General features: G+C 36.4%; 1 protein-coding gene across 1 annotated transcript; it reads left to right on the plus strand.

Annotated features, from left to right (window-relative positions):
* Window positions 1–12,265: 12,265 nt before the first annotated feature.
* Window positions 12,266–13,831, plus strand: LOC140172724 (uncharacterized). Its single transcript, XM_072195857.1, has 2 exons — window positions 12,266–12,379; window positions 13,496–13,831. Exons 1-2 carry the CDS (start codon window positions 12,308–12,310, stop codon window positions 13,829–13,831), a joined length of 408 nt encoding a protein of 135 aa, XP_072051958.1. The 5' UTR covers window positions 12,266–12,307.
* The last annotated feature ends 9,691 nt before the right edge of the window (window positions 13,832–23,522 follow it).

Here is a 23,522-nt window from a genome sequence, read left to right on the forward strand (position 1 = left end):
GAAACTGTGTTTTTATTTGGCAGGAAGGTATGGGTAACCTGCTCCCACAAAATGAGCGTAAAGTCACAGATTGGTAGCTTAGGGACCTCCTGGCTGCTGAGTTGATGTTCTTTGTTTGATGCAAACCTGTACATGTACAAGCCAGTAGTATGTCCATTGTGAATACCCAAGTTTGCATGTTGTGCCCCTTTCACAAAGGAAAAACTACTGGCATACGGAATGTTCCATTCCTAAAGACATTCATTTGGCATGTACAGGTGTGAGTCAAAGGAAGAACAGACAGGGGTCTCTAAATTGCCAACTTGGGACTTTTCGCTCATTTTGTGGGAGTAGGTCACATATTTGAATCGGTCGGCTCTTACGTAAAAGAGGTATCTGTGATTAATTGCCAATGCAGATACTTGATTGGTTGATTTGATGTAGGAGAGCAGAATTGACATCATTACCTGTTTTGATAACAGTCACTACGGTAATAATTTCAGATGAATGGATACAGAGTGCTATTTTAGTGTGTTTTCAATCATTTAAGAGAGTATACATGGAGAAAGAATACGCAGGGCTTCAAGCCTGCAATCAGCAATATTTAATGATTGTCAAATATACAAACCATTAACCCGATCCATTGATGTGAAAGAAAATGAAATTGTGCGATTAGCATCGGCAACTTCAATTTAATAGAGCTGATTTTGTCTTCATTCAACAAAATATCATGCAGGAGTGTTTTATCTTGGAAATAATCAAAGCCAATAATAATGTGAAGTTTGGGTTGCCATTACCAAAAAACATCACTCCATGAACGTTCATGTAAGTTCATCTGTGTTGGTATAATTAATGAATGAAGTTAAATTTTTTATCCAAAATCAAAGGTAATTCATGCATGAAAATTTTCAGATGGTACTCGATGAACATTCCGAGGTAGGAATAAACTCTTTTGTGTTTGGATCAAAAGGATTTAACTTCAATCATCACTCCATGAAAGTGTACTAAAATAATATTTTATTTTACCTTGGTTTAAACTATTAACATTTCATGAAAAGATGTTCAAATAAGCATGAAAAACTTATTTTGCTTTGTGCATGATATAGAAAAATACCAACTGTGTGTATAGATTTATTGTGAAAATGTGAAAATTAAAGGTTCTTTGGAACTGCTACATGAATTAACCAAAGAGTGTTGTAAACATCTACCAAAAAGTAATTACCCCCCTTAAATAATAGCCATTATTCCTAAATGGTTGATTGTATGCCAAATTTGGGATATGTAGTTAAAGCAGTTGTTGGCCTCGATACTTTTGTGTACATCAAAGATATAACAATTTTTGAGGATTCACTCATTCACTTCGCCTTAAAAATCCATAACCCATCTCCCCCCCCCCCCCTTCAAATTTGCAAGTACCATTTTTTTAGGTCAGAGGGAACATGACCAAATATTGAGACAAATAAAGCTGGCACACAAGAAGAATGGATTTTATAATGGAGATTTCAGGGCTTGATACAACGGGTACCACCCCCATGTGCATGATTTTTCTTGTGAGGAGGAAAATGCCCAAAAGCAAATATAATATAGCAAATATTGGCTTCCCTGATTCTTCCCTGTAAGATCAATGTATAGTGGTGTAGCGTGGGTCATCATGGGGGGGTGCACCAACCATGATTGGGGGGCACCGGGCCTGATAGGGGAGCACAAGCTGTTTTTTGGCAATTTTCCTATGGTTTTCTAAATTTTCAGATCGATTAGGGAGAGCATGTACCCCCGTACCCCATAAATGTATGCCAAAGATTACCCCCCTTCGATCCCGGCTGTCTACAAGCCAAAAACTGCTTGCCACCCCCTTCAGGCTTGTCCGAAAAAATGCTTGCTCTCCACTGGCTCAAAATTATTGCACAGCCCCTTTGAAGCCCATTAGCCCCTAGTCGGGTCCAACTTTGCGGTGCTTTATACATTGTATTGCGTAAACCAACCATAGGAAGAAATTCTATTTTAACATGTTACACGCGAGGAAATTATTTTGAACTGGTTATCCTGGTTCATGTGCATACCTAGACTTGTGGTTTAATTAGTACAAACTCAAAAATAGAAATGACCATGACTGTGGAAGGACCTATTATCTGGATTAACACTTACCATCGAAAACGGACTATATCAAATATTAAGGTTGAGATTCAGGGGCTACCCCCTCCCCCTATGAGCAGTCTTCCCCCATCTTGCCCCCTGTGTAGGATGCTGGCCGGCCTGATATTTAAGATTTTTAGGCTTTACTTTTTTTAACACATTCTCCATTTTTGACCACTCGTCAAAGTTTGCCCCTTTCCCCCAAAGTTGTCTTTGCCCACCCTCTGAATAAGTGCTGGCTACGCACTGTTCGGAAGAAGGCCATGGAATCGACAAAATATTATGTTTCGAGAGAAGGATTAAACCTTACGGAAAATGAAAAAGGGACGATTATTAGAATTTTGAGCGGAAATGAAAGCGGATCTTTCAATAGATCAAACTTATCCGAATTTTCGCAATGTACCTCACTAGCACATGCTTTCCACATAATTATTTCTTAACGGCTTGTTTCGCTCTTTGAAGATAATATCCTTGGCCTTGTTCCTGGTTTATACCAAACGAAATTCAGGTATAATTGAAAAATAAAAGAAAGACTAAAACGTTTTACTGGTTTATCGACATCATGTGATGTGAGTAGTGAGTACCTATCACATTTTAAGGCCTAAGAAATTAGTTGTTTGACTGGCGCAACATTTCTTTTTACTCTCAACATGTTTAAAGCCGTAAATTCTTCTTTTTTTAAATTAAATTTATGTATTATTTTCATTTATTTTATTTCATTTAGGGTCGCTCGGGTTACGCCAATTAAACAATTATTTTTAGGCCTAAAAGTAAAACATGTAAATCAATGATCTCCAGTAGAATTTCCTATGTGAGTAGCCCTATGTTTGGTATCCCAGCAAAATAATACTAAAACGTTTTTAAAACGATTGTGTATAAATAAACGCGCTTTGGTTTAGTTAAACCGTTTTCATAAAATTCTAAATGTTGGGTTATATAAAGGTCATGTACACATAAACGTTTCATATGAAAAAAAAACCCAACATTTTAAAAATTTTATCAAAATGTTATTATAAAATATTTTTGGACAAACATTTGTGCAAAATATTTTGTCAACACGTAATAATAATATTATATGTTAGAATGTTTTGCATCAAGTTTTCTAAAATATTTTCTGAATGGTATTAAAATGTTTTTATGAAAAGCCGTCCATCATTTGAAAATTTTGACCTTACGTATTGAGGATATACATTTTTTCCCCAAAGTAAAAGAAATTTTTACGTGTTTTGCCTATATCGTGAATTTAAAAAAAATCATCGTATTCAGTCATCGCATTCAGAATACAATTTGGTTTTTCTGATTTGTTCTCATGCCCCACAAAAATACTGTGCAAAGGTTTGTGACCCCGGGTTTGTGACCAACCCCTGGGCGTGACTCATTTGATTAAAGATGATTATCAACAAGTTTTTGATGACGTAAAGTGGCGGGATGAGGCCACGTCACACACCTTAAAATGTTTTACCTTATGGCACATTATGTCATGACAAAAATAACATGACAAATTTAGACCAATTTTCTGCCAAATTTATATAACGACATTAGAGGCTATAGAGCTATTTAAAGCTATGACTGTCCTTCAGGGGGAATTCACCCAAGTTTAAAGGTTCTTCAAAAAACATTAAAGGTTCTCCAAATGGTCTTCAGGGGTCTCCAAATGGTGTTTAGAGCCCCTATATTGGTTCATATGGAACCGTTGTTTTCTGCACTTCAAAAACAAATGTTTAGGCCTATATAAAATTATTTAAACACGATATAGGTCTATTTAGAGCAACATGACTTTATAAACTCGTAATTGGCAGCGTAGTGTTTAACTTTTATTAACACTCATTTAGTTATGTTACATAAAAACATACATTTATTACGTTTTTATTAAATATCGCTCTAAATACACACTACCGTATATCGTGTTTAAAATATAAACCGTTGTTTTTTCAGTGTGGGGTGCCACCCTATGTTTAAGTTGCACCTTATATTATAGGGTATATATTTTACTTGACCTCTTTTTTAAATTCATACACCGAAATATAAGCTCATTTCGAATAATGCATGTCACTTTGGACTTTTTCATGCCATATTGATCAAGCATATTTTAATGTCCTTGCTTAGATTCTTTAAAACTATTTAACTGGACTCACTGTTTTGAGAGGCAACGGTTTCACACCTTATCCTATAGGTGCATCTTCAGGCCGTCTGTTGGTCTGTGGGCAATTGGTGATCAGTGGCCAGATGTGGTAAGGTGTGAAACCGTTGCCTCTCAAAACCGTGAGTCCAGTTGAATAGTTTTAAAGAAAGTTTACTTCGAGGACTGTTAAAAATCAAAAATTTAGAAAATATCAAAGTTTAATAATTTGTCATAAAATTTGTATTAGGCCTATATCGCGAATTTTAAAAAAAATCAAAATTATTGGATATCATCAGAACATGAAGGTACTACCTTCATGATCAAAACATTCCTCGTATTCAGAATTCAATTCGAGTCCAATGTGCTCTCATGTCCCACAAAAAATACTGTCGAAACATTCATATCAGACTGAGCCTTTAATTCTTCCTTTTTTGACATTTATACCCTGGATAATTGAGATAATTACGTATAATTATAAGTGACCACCTATGTCTCTATCATGTCTAGTAGTAATTGGTATTTCCTCTGGAATCACATGTATATCCCTTCCTTTCTAGGGTCTATCCCCAAAACGCACCTCAAAATCATGCATGTCGTCTATAATAGACATGTATGTAATAAAATTGCGTTTAATCATTTGACATTTTGTTAATCAAGGTGACACTGCCCACGATCATCCTTTGCTGAATGCATTTTATAATGATCAGTTTTCTAAAAGAAGACAAGGGCAAAGATCGAGTCGAGTCATTTCATGGTTGAGTCGCGTCATTTCAAGGTCGAGTCGAGCCATTTCATGGTCGAGTCGCGTCATTTCAAGGTCGGTTCGAGCCATTTCATGGTCGAGTCGCGTCATTTCATGGTCGAGTCGAGCCATTTTATGGTCGAGTCGAGTCATTTCATGGTCGAGTCGAATCATTTCGTGGTCGAGTCGAACCATTTCATGGTCGAGTCGAATCATTTCATGGTCGAGTCGAATCATTTCATGGTCGAGTCGAACTGGCATTTCATGGTCGAGTCGAATCATTTCATGGTCGAGTCTTCTAGCAATGAGTCGGGTCTGGTCAAAAGACTCGAGTCACTTTATAATCTCTATGAAGAAAATGTGAACATTCATTCTGAGTCGTGTCATTTTCTATTTTGAATCGAGTCTTCGAATTTTCTTAATCAAGGTGACACTGCCCACGACCATCCTTTGCTGAATGCATTTTATAATGATCAGTTTTCTAAAAGAAGACAAGGGCAAAAAAAAATGATATAGGCTACATGTATATAATTTGCCAAATTTATTGGCTTTCTGAAAACTCAAGAAATAGACGTACGTGTCTCTTGAGTTGTGGATCATCATGATCATTGTAGAAATTATCGTCGGGGTGTGGTGCCATCAAAACTCTTTTTTTTTTTAATATACTAGATCTGTAGCCTATATACTTTGCATTTTGTAACGAGTCGAGTCATTTCATGGTCGAGTCTAGCCATTTCATGGTTGAGTTGAGTCATTTCATGGTCGAGTCAGTCATTTCTAGCAATGAGTCGGGTCTCGTCAAAAGACTCTAGCCATTTCATGGTTGAGTTGAGTCATTTCATGGTCGAGTCAGTCATTTCTAGCAATGAGTCGGGTCTCGTCAAAAGACTCGAGTCCTTGTATAATCCCTATGAGGAAAATGTGAACATTCATTCTGAGTCGCGTCATTTTCTATTTTGAATTGAGTCGAGTATCGAGTTTAGTACAAGTCTGATAGTAGGCCCGATATCCCGGGTCGATATCTGAAGACCATGGTACATGCAGTTCACAATGCAAAATTGACATTGACCTTATCGTATAGGCCTACTTCCCACCTCCTATATTAATTTTAAAAGGAAGAACAAAACAGAAAACAATTTATTTTATTTTTTAAATGTACAACTAACATAATTAGCTACCCCTTTATATAATTACCCTAACGGTGGACTCATTTCCTATGTAGGTCATTGGGCATTTATGGGCAAATTGTCAGTAGCCTTCATAGGCCTATGCATGACTTGTGATACGGCTTTTGCGCCACAATATTATACATAAATGTCGTGTCTTAGGCTAATTTTTTTTCTTCTTGGGGGGGGAAGGCAATTCCTGCTATATTTTTCGGGTTACGTGTCACATTTATAATACGATGTCCATTATTAGTCCTGGGTCCTATTTCATAAAGCTTCTATTTAAGATGATCTTAAGTATTCATCTTAACTGCAATTCATCTTAAGTCAAGACGTTTAATTCATCTTAGGATAATATTAATCTTATCTCAATTCCTCTTATCTTTTAATTAAATTTTTATCTAATGTTCTTGAAAGAGCCTGATTTTTGTTCGGGGTCAATATAGTGCGGAAAATTTTTCACTTCCGGTTGGGGAAACTAGTCGCACAAATCAACAAAATGGTAAACAAATTGCATTTAACGTGTGATTTATGTATTTTTTCTTTTCTTTTCTGTTAGAAAATGACATTATTTTGCATGTGTGTTCTTTTCTACCCATAAAAATATCAGGTAAGATGAAATTTTAAGAGAGTAAATTGGCGTCTGTGGAGACCAACGGACCTCCTATACAAATGTACAGCGAAATAAGCTTAATGGATTTATAATACTTGTCACTGCTTGTACCGTCTTCACAACTGAGGATTACTAGAATAAGCGGATATTTTTGCATTTAAAGTATACTCTACGTATAAATCTATCAGAAATCGTGACATTTTTTGGGACCAAGTTGTGATTTTTGGATGCAATGTGATCGACAACATACCAAATAAAGAATAAAAAAGAAGTTGTTCTTCTTGAATCTTGTGATTGCAGCTGGGCATTAAACCAAATTACATGCCAGTATACAGTTAATTTTTTTTATTTCTTCCTTCGTAGAGGTATGCACTGGTAATTTACGATTGTGTAGAAGTGGCGAGGTACCGGTATTACTCCCGGCCCTTACTAAACGTACATGCCGATGCCCATGGGTAAACCGTCTTGGTCTTGTTGTCAATTGATACGGACTGGTTTCGATTTCCATGACGGGTGCCTCTACAGACAGTAAAGTACGACACACTGACATCGTAGTCCAAATTCTACAACACGCAATGATACTAACTGTTGTAGTGCATGGGTGTTGGCGACGACAACAACGTTTCACGCTTATCGTCACATAACGATCCAACGTGGCAATCAAAAACTCCCTCATACTGTAGTGTTAGTGTTACAGCATTGTACAGATAAATTGAGTAATTCTTAGCCAAGTTGGATCATCGCAAACATGTACATGTAGCGCATCAAAGCTCTCATTTTTCAGGTTGGCTTACCGGTACCAGTAGATCAAAGGCGACATTTTTTAAGAACACAAAATGCCTATTTTGAAAAGTCTATTTGAGTTGAAGTGCAAATTATTAAGTTTTTTAAGAACAGCATTTTGATGCGATTACCTGTAAACATGATATTGTTTTGAAGCATTAAAATGTCGGGATTTGGAGTGAACTAAATTGTGCAAAGTTATAACAGTCGGCCTACAAATGCATACAAAGATAAAACGAATTTTGTGCATGAAAATGTTGTGAATCAACTGCACTTGTAAAATTTTCATGCACGCAAATATCTTTGCATTACCGTATTTTGTGTTGACAATATTTTCTTAATTTAAAAAAAAAGGGATGAAAACACATTGTTGGCAGTATTTTCTACATGAGCACAAACCTGTATTTAATATACATACTACATGTAGCAAGTGATTGAAAACTTGCTAGTGAGAGCTAAATTGTGATTTATGTTTTGTGCATTTTTTTTTGTAACGGGCCAATTCAGTATCGGTTACGTAATGTTACTATGTCAACGGGATCACGCGCTAGAGTAATGAACCACGATCGAAATGATCACCACATAAAGTATATGGCACTTTCGAAGGCATACCAAAGTAGCGTGATCCGGTAACCAAGAGAATTACGTAACCACTTCGATGCTGAATAGAGCTAAAATACACCTCGGCACGGGCGTCCCAATATCCAGGCAGTGTTGCCTCCATATTGTCTGTTTTGTTTACGCTATTGGCTGTTGCCACATGAATGTCTGTCACCGTCGTCTGATTTTACATTTGACTAATACAGGGTTACCACTGTTTTCTTATTCATTTCATGTTATTGTTTGCAAACACTGGATGAGGACAAGAGGAGACTGATTAATGGTCACTTGTGTCATCAACAACTGCTTGCTTACGCTAAAACCAATCCTAACACCTGTTGACTGGATGAGTGGAGGCAGCACGTTCTGCACTTGCTTGTACCTTTTCAACGAATGATTCTGCTTGTTTCGTGGAATGCAATTACTTAACTGTTTTGTGTCTGGTGTAAATTTTACTTGCCATGACTATTACAGTTGAGTTTTAGCATATTCACAACATTCGACTAACTGGAAGAGGACAAGAGGAGACTGATTAATGGTCACTTGTGTCATCAACCGCTGCTTGCTTACGCTAAAAACCAATCCTAACACCTGTTGACTGGATGAGTGGAGGCAGCACGTTCTGCACTTGCTTGTACCTTTTCAACGAATGATTCTGCTTGTTTGGTGGAATGCAATTACTTAACTGTTTTGTGTCTGGTGTAAATTTTACTTGCCATGACTATTGCAGTTGAGTTTTAGCATATTCACATCATTCGCTAACTCTACAGTGGATTCAACATGAACTGTACCATATCCTACTTTATTTAAATGTTTGAAACTTCCTATAATATTACCAACTGTGTTTGTTTCCCAACTTGCCTTTATTATCATTTTAGAATCAAAATATCAACAACATATATGTACCAGTGCCAGTGCCTGCCGTGACTTGTGCGGCACCTTCATCTGATGATGAGCTAGAAGTGCAAGTACAGGTATGTTTATGTTTTAACTTTATTCATCTCCACATTGATGCCACTTAATGTGTGAACAGTATATCTCACAAACAAGGAGGACACGAGCGCTGAACAAACCAAGATAGAAGCAATACAAAAGACATAATTAGAGGTTAATAACTGCGCATCGGTTATTTGGAGGGCATTGTGAAAAATCTAAACATTTTGCCTTTGGAACCGAGGGATATTCCGAGGTTATAGAGTTAAATGCTTATCTCACTGACTATGGAGGATTAAAAGGACACAAATAAGCAAGAGCCATTCCAGGCAAAAATCTTTTTTGTCAGCATAGCAATAATAAAAACGATCATATCACAAACACGCCTCAGCAGTCTGGGAATTAATTCATATTTTTTTATCTACACCCTGCCTAGTTAGCAACTGACAGTGATATGATTTTAAATGTCACATTATTATTCTTCAAATAAAAATAGTAGGCCTACATATGTTTAATTTTTTCTCTGAACATTTTATCAAATAAATTATCTTGTTGCAGAAGAAGAAGACTCCAAGAAAAAGAAATTTTAAAGAGCAGGAGCTGCACGTGATGTTAGAATTAATACAATTGCACAAGGGCAAGCTGTTTGGTAGCGCGGGGAAGCCGGGTCATGAGAATCAGAAGGTAATTATATTTCGATGGGGAGTGGATGCAAAATCAATGCATTTTGTGGATCTAAGCTAAAGTATCATAAGAAAGCTAATATTTTCTCACTATCCCAGTGAATTTTAGCGCCCGTAATATTTTTCATTTAAATTGTTTGATTGTTTGACAACTACAAATTTCGAACATTCAATCTAAGATAATTATGAAACTGAACATGTATTTTGCGATTTGTGTCAATTTTCAGCTTCCTGGACATGGGCAATTTATAGCTTTATAAATGTATGACAAACCTAGAAAATCAGTTTTGTCATTTTGTAACCTTTTTTAAATTGCATTCATTACTTCAATCAGGAGTCCCTTGTTTGTATTGTCATGAAATTGTTTTAACTATAAGTGCAATAATAGTATGAAAGAGAATGATTCAAATCAGATTTTAAAAATCTTTTCCAGGTTGAGGAGAGAAAGAAGCGATACTGGCAGTTGATTGCCGAGGAGGTAACGCAGGGTCAAGAGCATCCAGAGGGACTGGGAAGACTGCAGGAAAAATGGCAATTGCTCAAATCTGATGCATTGAGCATAAAGAAGCAAAATAAAAAGACGGGTATGTAAAACAATAAAACAAACAAATTAGAATTTGTTTTACACTTTCCATGTCAATAATTGTAAAAAATAATGATATCGTCCGTGTTATTATGAGACAATAGATGCACTCTAATTAATGGAAAATAGAACGCGTATCTGAAACACACTTAAAGGAGGATTTTATGATCCTAGCATCCTCATTTTATGACATTTTTTTTTTTTTTTTCACAAAAATTTCTGTTGATTCCGATTCTGCGTTTACGAGTTATGCATGATTATATGTGTATCACAATGCTCCAGAGACGATGTGTTGTACATAAACATTATGTAGCCAGAGGTATCCAGTGACCATATAAAAATCTCAATTTATTTTGAGAAAAGTGGGGGGATGAGGCTGTGGATCACGAAATGCCCTTTTAATTTCAAAATATGATTAACTGCCAAGCATTTTTTTTTGGTTGTTTGTTTTAATTTTTTGCGGTTGTTTTTTGTGTTTTCTGTTTGGTAACTTTTATGTTAAAGGGGATGGCTACCACTCCACTGGCCTTACTGGCCTTTCGGCCATCTCCTCCATGAATTTTTGATGCAGAGATACCAGTTTTCAGGTTTTAACCTGAATTCAGGTTTTTTGTGAGTTCAAATTCCCACGTTTTTCTTTATTTTCAGCCTGTTTTGGGGCTTTTTGGCCTGCATTATCACGCGCGTTTTCAGGTTTTTTGAGTGAAACTGACTGGCATCTCTGTTGATGGTATTTTGATGTAATGATATTTCTGTGCATATTTTGCAATTTTATGTTAATTGTGTAAATAAATAAATGAATGAATGGATAGATTTCGATCTAACTTCTCAAGGGGCTAATGTGTCGCATTCTTCTTGAATCTTTGATCCAAGTGCAAAATCTGACCACTTGTAACTTGAAATGGCGATTTTGGTACACAATAACTCAATAAATATTGCATCTATTATAAAAAATTAAAAAAACAGGTAAGCGAATATGCTCATCTTTCTGATTTAGTGCATCATTTTGTGCAGATTTGTGTGTGTGAATTTTCAAAAGTTGAATTTGTTGCCTTTTACACCAAATTTGAATTTATATTTAGATCCTGTGATGTCCTGCCTTTAAAAACATGCATACTTTTATATATCTTGCATGAATAATTATAAAGTAATGGCACATTTACTCTCAGCTTTTCTTAGAGTTCACATTTGCTTTTATAGCAGTTAATAACCTAAACTGGCCTCAAAAAGAAACTTATAATTTTTCACAAAGTCATATCTTAAAATCCTCTCCATAAAAATGAACAAAAAATGCACACAGGATTACTTCAATACTCTACTCTAAACACATATCAGTAACCAAGCAGTTGTCCAACTGACACAACAGCAAAATGCACTGACATGGAACACCTTCCTGGACCAAAATTCACATCCCAACAGATTTCTTTGCCTGGGTTCCAATTATTTGCCTGTACATGAAAAAAAATTACACACAGGATAACTTCAATACTCTACTCTAAACACATGTCAGTAACCAAGCAGTTGTCCAACTGACACCACAGTAAAATGCACTGACACGGAACAGCATCCGGGACCACATTCACAGGCGAATAATTGGAACCCAACAAAAGAAATCTGTTGCGCTGTGAATTTTGGTCCAGGAAGGTGTTCCATGTCAGTGCATTTTGCTGTTGTGTTAGTTGGACAACTGCTTGGTTACTGACTTTAGAGTATTGAAGTAATCCTGTGTGCAATTTTTGTTCATTTTTATGGAGAGGATTTTAAGATATGATCTTGTGAAAAATTATAAGTTTCTTTTTGAGGCCAGTTTATATTCAATACATTCCTGTTATTATTGTTCCAATTCTTTTTCTAAACATTTACTCTAAATAGGAATCTATGGATTTTAATTTATTTATAATCCTCTATTAATTTTATCAGGAGGAGGACGGCATGTCAAATCAAATCCAATACTTGATCTAGTGAGAGAGATGTGTGCCCCAGAAGTTCGGTTTGGGATAATGGGACCAAACACAGAGGGCAATCCTCTGTCAGACTCCCAAGTAAGTATCTATGTACCTGTTTCCATAAGACCAAAAAAAGTGGTTTGTATTGGGAGATGGCGCTATTTAAATGCATTTTTGGTACATATGGTGATTGGTTTTTTTTATATTAAATAAAATCTGATAAAATTTGGCCCTGAAGTGCATCCACCACTCCACCCCCCTAAGAAAAGAAAAAAGGCCAAAAATACCTTTAAGAAATAGATTGATATTTGTGCTAGCCATTTTTTCTTGAAAAATCACAACACGCTCTACCTTTTTCTATTTGGTAGCAAAAGGTGGTGGGACATGTCTCTGTTTAAGGCCATGAAACGTAATGAGATTTCTAAACATTTTCCCAATGCACGTTACATGTAATAGTAATCTCAATTGAATAAGAAAAATAAACAGGGTTCATATTAAAGTAATGTGTGATTTGCATAAAGAATAGATTCCTATTTATGTTTGTTTTCACTGATCACATTATCCCCTTTTGATCTCGAGCCAAACAAATGAGGTACGTATTTAACGAAGAAAATTGTGATTTCATTCCAGTGCCAACAATGCGTATAATACGCTCGCCGATCATTACGTGTAACACTGCATGGAGCATCGCACTCGACGTGTGTAGGTCTACACATAAGCTAACATCCACGGGAGATGTTAGCAAGCATTCGATCGATGAACTCTGAATAATTTTACTGTTATTAAAGCGCTTCAGGCTTAATCTTTTACGTGGTATTTTAGTACACCAATGGGCATTATAATTATGCAAAAAGTAGAAATCCGAGTAAAATTGAGGGCGTTGCTGGGAAGCAAATCACACATTACGCTTCAACATCCCAAGGGGCAATGATTTTCTTATATGTGGTGTGATCAATCAAAATCAGTCTAAAGTTAGACATTTTTTTTTTTTTTTTTTATTATATGATTGTTGCTACATTTCTCAGAAAACCCCATTGAATTTGAACAACCAGTTCAAAAAGATATGAGCACTGCAGTTAAAAGAATTTTCAAAACAATAGGAAAAGGAAGTAAATATTCTGTTTATCTACATGTAACTTCCGACTGATTTTGCTTAATTACTTCACATGTGCCAATGAAAAATTTCTTACAAGCTACACTATCCATATGCAGGACTCATCTCAGAACTCCCAGGATCTACAAAAACAACAACAGCAACAACAACAGCAGCAACAACGGCTGCAACGGTTGCAAGAGCAGCAGCAACAGCTCCAGAGAGAGAAAAAACGAAAGATGATTCAACAACAGCAACAGCAGAAACAAGCCCAGGAAGCGGAGTCGCAACAACAACAAGATCAGCCTTCCACATCCAATGGACCCGGGGCACGTGAAGGGCAACCCACTTGGAAACAAGAGACAGAAATGAGGTTGTTAAAAATCCAGGAAGAGTTCCTGAAGATAGAGAAGGCTAGAATGGAATTCCAGCGCGAGCAGCTTCGAGGTAAGTAAGAAAATGCTGCTCGCGTTGGAGTCCATAGCAGTCGGGGGCTGTTTCGCTCAATGTCTGAGCACTAGCTTTCTCCAGGCCACATATTACCAGAGGGGGTTCTTAGTGGGTATGGGGATGTGCGGCTGATATGAGAAGCATTTTCATGTTATTATTTGTGGGTTAAAAAATTTCAAAAATCTGGTTACAAAATGGGGGAGCTTATATCTTAGAAACATTTGGAAACAGGAAATTTATATTTCAGAAAGAGTATTCATGGGCTTAATTATTCAATGATCAAATATTTTCGGTACAATTCTTTCAAAATCTCAGCCATACATCTCCATCTCCACCTAATCAAAACCCCAGAACTCCCCTGGTAGTAGTAATGAATTTTTAAATTTCCTAGAGCAATATTGTAACATTCCCATAAGAAACTGAATTTGTTAGATAATCATTTTAAGACCCATCTGTCACAAAAATTTTACCTGTTTGAAATACTTTGATATTGAAAATCACGAATAGCTATGAATGATATACCCACTGAAAAATATTGAGGGCATCCTCTTCAGCATGTTATATTTACAGTCTTGTGCCAAGGCCTTCTAAGATCCCCCCCTCATGATCAGCACTTAAACCCTATCACTGCTCTCGGGGAGGAGGGCATTCCCATTTTGGATGAGACACATGTAGGGCTATAAGACAACCTCTTCCAGCAACACTGTCACCCAAAGACCTCATTTTTTTCAGAAAATATTGTGCTCACACCCAAAGACCCCTTTTGAATTTGATCGGTCAGCATCACCCGAAGGCCCTTCAATTTGAACAAAAACTTTCATTTATCACTGCTGTCTTACTTACTTTAAAAACAACTCTGATTGAAGCTAATTAGAACTAAAAATTAAATGTTTGAAGCTTCTGACTCTCACCCAAGGACCCTACTTTAAAATGGTACTCTAAATGAGTCTGTGCTCTCATCCAATGCTGTCCTAATTTAGGTACAGACTGTCAGTCCATCACCCAAAGACCCCATACTTCTTACATTTTGCTCTCACCGAATGCTCAAAATTATTCTGTCACCCAATGACCCCATATTTTAGGCCCCATGTCACATGAGGGAAAATGATAAATCGCATTATATTTATATCATTTATCACCATTTTGTAGAATTCAGCACATGTTTCCTGTATTTTAAGTTTGTGATGATTTCTATCTAACTTCTAACATATTTTGTGGCGATGTCCTATTTTTGGACATTGATCCAAATTTGAAACAAATCTTGTAAAATTGACCTCAATTTCATGCAATTTATTAAAATTTTGCCCAATTTTTATTGATTGGTCACAATTGAGCTAGATTTGCAGTGATCGGTTACAATTTAGCATAGGCAATTTAAAGCAATTTTTCACAATGTTACCACTACTTATAGCAATCTGCAGGCTGATTTTGTGCGATCTCTCATTTCACCCCTGTGACATAGGGCCTTAATTTTTACATTTTGCTCTACCAGAAAGCTCATTACTATGAAAATGTAAACCCTACATATCCCTTTCACATTGGATTGCGGTCCTTAAAGGAGGGGCAATCCAGGGGGGGGGGGACGTGGCAAAATGACCCATTTTTTCAGCCACTTTTTTAAATTTTGGACGGTTGTCCTCCCAACATTTCAAGCCGGATTGGCGCTAATGACCCCCACCCCTCCTATCATTACTTTTGGGCTCACCAAGTCCATGAGGACCACAGACTCACAAACAAACTGTATGCAGACGTAACTTAGCATGTGTATCATGTTGAACGATCAAAGTCGGATTGAGTCTAGGAGCCTGCCAGGCTGTCCTGGTGGTTCAGACTCAACCCGATTACGTTTTTTCAACATGCTTACAGTAATTTGTAGCTTCAATCAGTACAGTAACCCTCAATGACTTGGTGAGCCTGAAAATGATTCAAGCCAAGGTGATATGATTCGATTGCTGATCATGAGCCCTAGAAGGCCTGAACAAGGCTAGTTACAATATTGCTTTATTAAATTTCTGTGGCCTTTTCAGAACTCCTCCTGTACTTTTTTAAACTATGTACGAGGGGGTATCCAAAAGTTTTTTTCATTTTCCAGATGCGAAGGAGCTATATCGATGAAATTTTGTCAGTGTAATTATTGGTCCTTATGTACATTATGGTCCAAAAATGGTCTCATAAGTATGTTTACTTTCTTTACAGGTGGCGCTAGATGGGCAGTAGGCGCATAACCTGTAAAATGGTTAAAATTGAGGCACGCATAGCGTGATTAAGTTCCTGCATTTGAAGGGTTAGGCCTACAATGCTCAGAAAATCTATGATGAAATGAAAGCTATCTACGGTGATGATTGCCCATCATATGGCACTGTTACTTTTTGAAAAAGGAATTTCCAAACTGGCCACATGTCCCTCACAGATGAGCCAAGAAGTGGACGTCCCATCACTTTCGGATGATGCGCCACAGTGAAGAAATTCAAGAAAGTGGAGGATCTTATATCATGAAAAGGTTATGTGCCTACTGTCCATCTAGCGCCACCTGTAAAGAAAGTAAACATACTTATGAGACCATTTTTGGACCATAATGTACTTAAGGATCAGTAATTACACTGACAAAATTTCATCGATATAGCTCCTTCGCTTCTGGGTGATGTCAAAACTTTTGGATACCCCTCGTAAAAATAGTTTTACAGGAAACCCACAGAGCTGTAATACATTAAGTTCTATGAGGAAACCTAATTAATTTTGGATCCCTAGTTTACGGGTTACCCATTCTCTAATGCTTTAAAAAATAAAATGTGTCACTTATACAATTTAAAAAATCAAGTAATTTTGATTATTTGAAATTCCCAATATATACAAAATTTATAACAAATTCTTAAAATTTGATATTTTTGATATATTAAAGTCCTGTTTTTGGAAAACAATTCCATATTTTCAATACAAAACTTCCAAATCTTCAATTTATTGGCAGCTTTCATCCCAGCTACATACACTTTAATAGTAAATATCATTAGATTTATAACTTTTACCTCGAGGACTGTTAAAATATCAAAATGTCAATTTTTAATCATTTATCATAAAATGTGTATTATATCGCTTAATTTCAAAAATAAATAAATTATTTGATATCATCATAGACTGGTTCTATTTTAGAACAATTGCATTCCTAGCGGCAAGTTTGCATAAAACTTGGCCACAAGCATATTTTTGTTAATTTGTTAGGCTGAACTCAAAGATTCAGTTCTCAAGTTCCTATCAAAATGGCAAAAAACCAAACATGTCAACAGTTTTCTTTTGATTTTTGACCAGTAGAGTTCGCAGATCATTTCGTAATTATATATGCATGAATTATGTAAAGTTTTCAGATATAAAAAAGAACTACACAATTGAGGCATATGGTTTATGGATAGTACCGTTAAGCTACAAAATCATTGCGTTTGGCAAATTTCACTTTGCTTAATTTATTAGAAAGTTAATTAGGGCCATAATTATGGAAATGAACCAAATACAGCCATTGTTTTTTTGCATTTTATGTCTCCTACTCATGTACCAAGTTCCAGTACCACACCTTTCCTAATTGTATCTGAAAACTTTAATTTGCATAATTCATGCATGTATAATTAGAAAATTACCTGGCAACACAGAATGTCAAAAATAAAGAAAATTAAACAACTAGTTGTTGCCAACTTTTTGGTTTCGCACCGTATTAACAGGTCATATTTTGGTAACCATATATGTAACCGTAGTGGTCAGTGACAACACGAAATGTGTGCTGAGGCTTGTGGATCTAGGTGTTGTGCTTGTGAGTAGCGGCAGCGCACTATAAATCACTGCACTCTTAAAATTTTCAATCTCGTTACAAGAGGATGGACTTTCACATACATTCAAATTAAAAAAAATTTCTCAAAAATTATAGCGCATTGGTGACAAGTAAGATATGTATATTTTAGGGGCAAGGACTGAAAATTTTATTTCAGCACAGACAACAGTTGTGGAGTTACAGTCAAAAATGAGGAAAACCAATGTTTGATCAATAAATCAATAACTACTTGCCTGGAGTCGATGAAATTCCAGTGTAGTAATTGGATTCCTTGCTCCTATAATATACATAACTTTTGATACCAGTGTTTTATTAGTTTTTGAGAAAAATGCAAAAATAGTCACAAATATATCAAGGGGTGTAGTACCACCTTAATGGTCATACATCTCCTTTGTAGAGTGAATATAATTTGTGGGTATCAAAACTCAATTTGTAAAAAAATCCTGAGCATAATACAATCAATGCTTCTGTCCCATTTGAGATTGTCCTGCATCACCAGTTGTGTTTAAAAACAATGAGGTCAGCTAGAGGCACAGAATTAGAGAAAGAGAACCTGGACTGGACCGCCATCTTGATACAGGCTTGGAGCAAAAATTGGGGGTAGGCAGTTTCCATCACAATGCACTCGAGGCATTCGCTTGTCATGCAAGCGCAAAGACCCGAATACCCACCAATTTCCTCCCCATAGCTGACGGTGCGATTGTACGTGGCAGTATAGGCAGCCTCTAATTCTGTTGCTAATGTTACAATCCAGTTGATGTCAGACACATATTATGTTAGCTTGTCATTACCTTCATCTTCAGCAATGGGGGAGCATGTTTCAAATGCAGTCGCCCATTCATGCATACTCCATTCAATTTGTAGCGATTTGGACACGTGTGGAAGGTTCAACGCAACAACATCTAACTGTAAATTTGGCAAAAATGAGATTTTGGTATGAAAATTTATTCAGCATCATCATCCATTTACCATGCTAAATATTTATACTTGAAATACCAGGCTGCTGAAAGTTTCATGGCATTTGCATTGACTCTACATGGAGTCTTTTTCAAAAAACTGTGGTGTTAAGTAAGATACTCTTACCCTGAGCCCTTGATGTGTTAAAGGCTACTATTATATACTACATAGTGAACACACAATAAAATAAGTGGGAAAATAGTTCTTTGCATTGTATTTTATTGTTTGATGATTCTGTCCATATTAAATTTAAACATACAATGATATTGCACTTCAGCTGATCCTGGGAGTAGATCGGATGGGCTTAATCCTGGGGTACGTACACCAACACCTGAAAGAAAAAAAGCTGAAATATTTTTTATTCATATGATTTGATCCAGTCAGGGACCTCTCCGTAACAAGCTAAGCTTGGCTTCCAACATCAAGGCGGGTACCTTCAGCCAAGTTTCTTCTTTATCCAGGAAGAACTGCACATGTGACTACAAAAATTTTGTCAACACCTATGCCTATAGCATAGCTAATTATAACATGCTTTACAAGATTAATCTCTTTAGCAAACCAAATTAACTATAGCCAATCACTAAATTTACAGTATAATTCCGAAACCAGGCATGATAATGATCATCAACAAAAACAACCTAATAAAAAGCCTGAATTCAGGTTTAAACCTGAAAATTCATATGCCTGGAAATCACTATGCATAGCATGATCAGACAAGGTTAATGAACTTCCCATATTTTTCAAATGTCTTTTTTGATTGGCTTCATGATTCTAAGATTCGGCTGCATTAAGTACATAAATGGATTGTATAGCAGGTTAATAAGTTGACAAAATTGCTGTGACTGGAACACCACATGTACATAAGAAGACTGGAAAGTTTCATGTTTTGAATGCCAAACATTTTGGTCCTTTACTCTTTAACTAGCTTTGTTTTTCTTCCTAGTTCAAAATATTCACTGCCCAGGATTCACTGATCCCATACAGCTTAACAATGAGCGGTATCAGTTGTATGACTTGCAAAAGCATGGCCATAGGTGTGCGAATCACCTCAAAATATCAATTCAGAAAACCTTGAAAATCTACCTTCTGAATGTAAAGGCATCCTTTTTGGGGAAAATCATTGAAATTAGTCCTTTTTGAGATGAAGTTCACAAAGGACCACTTTTTAGCTCCTCGCACCCCAATAATAATTAATTTAGGTAAGGGCTGACAACTTGTGGTATAGATATTTGTATGACATTTTCTAACATGAAACTTTGAATAAAAAAAAAAAAAAATATGTAAACAATGAACACGATTAATAAACAATGTAATTTAACAACTTGGAGTCTAATCCAGTAATTTAAAACTAATTATATATGATATTAAATCGATTAGAAAACAATAATGGAACAAAACAAAAGATCGATGACGCCCTATAAACGTAACTACTTTCGCTTCTCAGTCGACCCCCTCCCTCCCGGCCAGAAACGTAATGATAAAATATTGACAATTTTGACATAATAATAGTAATGACATTCTTCAGACCGATGTTTTTTTACAAACGTAATCAAGTATTTTTACCCCCCTCCCGTCTAAACGCAACTTGTTTCGTTTATAAGACGTCATCAATGTTTTGGTTTGTTCCCTTAGGCTTATTTAAATTCATAAATATGGAATTAATGTGACACAAAAGTTAAGTATGCAGCGTGTGAGGCCAGTCAGGCCACCATATACTAGCACAGTACAAAGTTAATCGGTTATTGCGTTGAAGCTGCAGAGTGGATTAATGAAAATGTAAGCAAAATATGCAAATGAGCTGAGAGCTCATTAACATACATAAATATGTAAATAACATGACACAAAACTATACAGCACATGAGGACACAATATCATATCAACGTATCTAGTTTGATATAATATTGGATGGCTGAGCATGATACCATAACATATCGGATGCGTCATAAAAATATCGGACGAGCCAACGATATTTGTATGACGAATCCGATATGTTATGGTATCATGCGAAATAAGCCATCCAATAATGATGATAATAATGATGATCGGTTATTGCATTGGAGCTGCACAGTGGATTAATGAATTTGTTTCTGCCTGGAGACAGCCAAGAAACAAATAATAATATGAATGCAGTATTTAACAGTATTTTTTCGAAAGTGGAAATTGCGGAAAGAAACTAAGCACATGACATATTGGCAAAAAACTCAATTGCGATAAAAACAAAAAAATACTATCAAACTAATGTTAGTGATTTAGCACAACATAACAATAAACATACATGTAAACCCTCATTACCATGATTACATTGTACAGCAGAGCTGTGGATTTGGACATTTTTTAGAGCGACTGTCCACCGCTACAATACAGATGCTGAACTGAAGTATTGAGCACGTGTATATTATCAGTAGATGCATGAGAATTTCCACACATGGTACAATTGTGGATTTTAAGATGTGAAATTGTGGAGCCATTTTGGATTAGACCCATGGTCACCAAATGAGATCACAAAAGGTCATACTATTACCGTAATAGTTTTGTAGTCAAATAGTCAAAGTCAAAGGTCATTCAGTAACCATATTATGTGGTATTGATCCCAGGTTGAAAAAAAAACAACAACCTAAAACATAATATTTTACCGAAAACAAAAATGTGAAACTTCTCATGCTTCTACTAACAAGTGCATGCTTTGGGAGCTTATCACTACATGTAGCATCTGTACTTCAATACAATTTGGACATTTTGTATAGCGACTGTCCACCGCATTTAACAAGAAATAATAAATTCTTCTATACCGTAGTGGATATTTGGCATACATGTAGTTACTGGCTACAACTGCTACACAAAATATAATCACATTGTAAGGCCATCTTAATCTAACCCTAACCCAACATTTTTTGGCCAGTTGCATCAAATGGAATGCTTAAAGTGCAGTACATGTAGTTTACATTGTGCACTTTAGAGTTTCAGCCAGGTTAGGGTTAATGTCTCAAAGAAACCACATGCATTAGCATTACTCCTGCTACGTAAATCTCGATTTTCCCAAAAACATCCACCAAAAAAAAAATACACTGCTTGACCTATGGATAACCTTGAAATGACATTCCACACATTTGGCTTTAAAGATTGCCTGTACACACCAAGTATCATGCCCATAAGAGTTTTTAGTGATTTTCCTCAAATGACCCCTGGGTGACCTTGGATGTCCCCAAATGACCTTCCAAACATTTGATTCTAAATGTTAAATGTACCCACCAAGTTTCATGACCATACAAGTTTTCAGTAATTTGACCTCTGATGACCCCTAGGTGACCTCTGATGACCCCAAAATGACCTTCCAAACATTTGACTCTAAAGGGGGCGCAACACTAAATCACTACGCATTTTATGTAAGAACGAAAATCGGCTAATATAGTCCATAGTGAGTATGAGATTGTAGCGACCATATTTACCGACATGTTCACTTTAAATCACTCAATATCAGCTCATATGAATTCGACAAGTGTCTTCAATGATAACATGCAGAAAAAACCGGACATTTTATCTCAAAAGCAATTCTCTGTGGCGGATGAAGACAACTTCCGATTTTGAAATGTGAGTGGTGAATTTAGTATATTTTTATGCCATATTTTTTGCACCGCTAAATAGCGAAAAAAGTCAACGGTCATCGATATATGCCGACAAAAGTTTTGGAATCTACAGAAACAGAGCTTTAATTTGATACCAAATTTATTTTGCCAAGTATTGCAGGGACGCCAGGAATGGCGCTCAAGTAGGCCAAAATCACACGTTATCCTATGGGACGCTTATTTAGTGTTGCGCCCCTAAATGTTGACTGCACCCACCAAGTTTCATGACATAAAAGTTTTCAGTAATTTGACCTCTGATGACCCCTAGGTGACCTCTGATGACCACAAAATGACCTTCCAAACATTTGACTCTAAATGTTGACTGCACCCACCAAGTTTCATGACATAAAAGTTTTATGTAATTTGACCTCTGATGACCCCTAGGTGACCTCTGATGACCACAAAATGACCTACCAAACATTTGACTCTAAATGTTGACTGCACCCACCAAGTTTCATGACATAAAAGTTTTCAGTAATTTGACCTCTGATGACCCCTAGGTGACCTCTGATGACCACAAAATGACCTTCCAAACATTTGACTCTAAATGTTGACTGCACCCACCAAGTTTCATGACATAAAAGTTTTATGTAATTTGACCTCTGATGACCCCTAGGTGACCTCTGATGACCACAAAATGACCTACCAAACATTTGACTCTAAATGTTGACTGCACCCACCAAGTTTCATGACATAAAAGTTTTCAGTAATTTGACCTCTGATGACCCCTAGGTGACCTCTGATGACCACAAAATGACCTTCCAAACATTTGACTCTAAATGTTGACTGCACCCACCAAGTTTCATGACATAAAAGTTTTATGTAATTTGACCTCTGATGACCCCTAGGTGACCTCTGATGACCACAAAATGACCTACCAAACATTTGACTCTAAATGTTGACTGCACCCACCAAGTTTCATGACATACAAGTTTTCAGTAATTTGACCTCTGATGACCCCTAGCTGACCTCTGATGACCCCAAAATGAACTTCCAAACAGTGACTCCAAATGTTGACTGTACCCAAAGTGTCATGCCCATACAAGTATTTGGCAATTTGACCTCAGATGACCCCTGAGTGACCCGGTCACACTTGCCCCGTCACTGTTCAAAATTGAAGCTAAGCATGGCAAAACATAAAAAAAAACCTAAAACAAAATCGCATTCCACATTACATTTACAGCTTCAGAAAGGCTTTGAGACAAACTATTTCATTAAGATGGCCTACACACATGTAATCTATACTGTGCCAATAAAGTATCATTACACTTGGAAAAATAATCACAATTTCCAAACTGAACA

This window comes from Amphiura filiformis, chromosome 16, assembly GCF_039555335.1.
Source record: "Amphiura filiformis chromosome 16, Afil_fr2py, whole genome shotgun sequence".
NCBI classification, from domain to species: Eukaryota; Metazoa; Echinodermata; class Ophiuroidea; order Amphilepidida; family Amphiuridae; genus Amphiura; species Amphiura filiformis.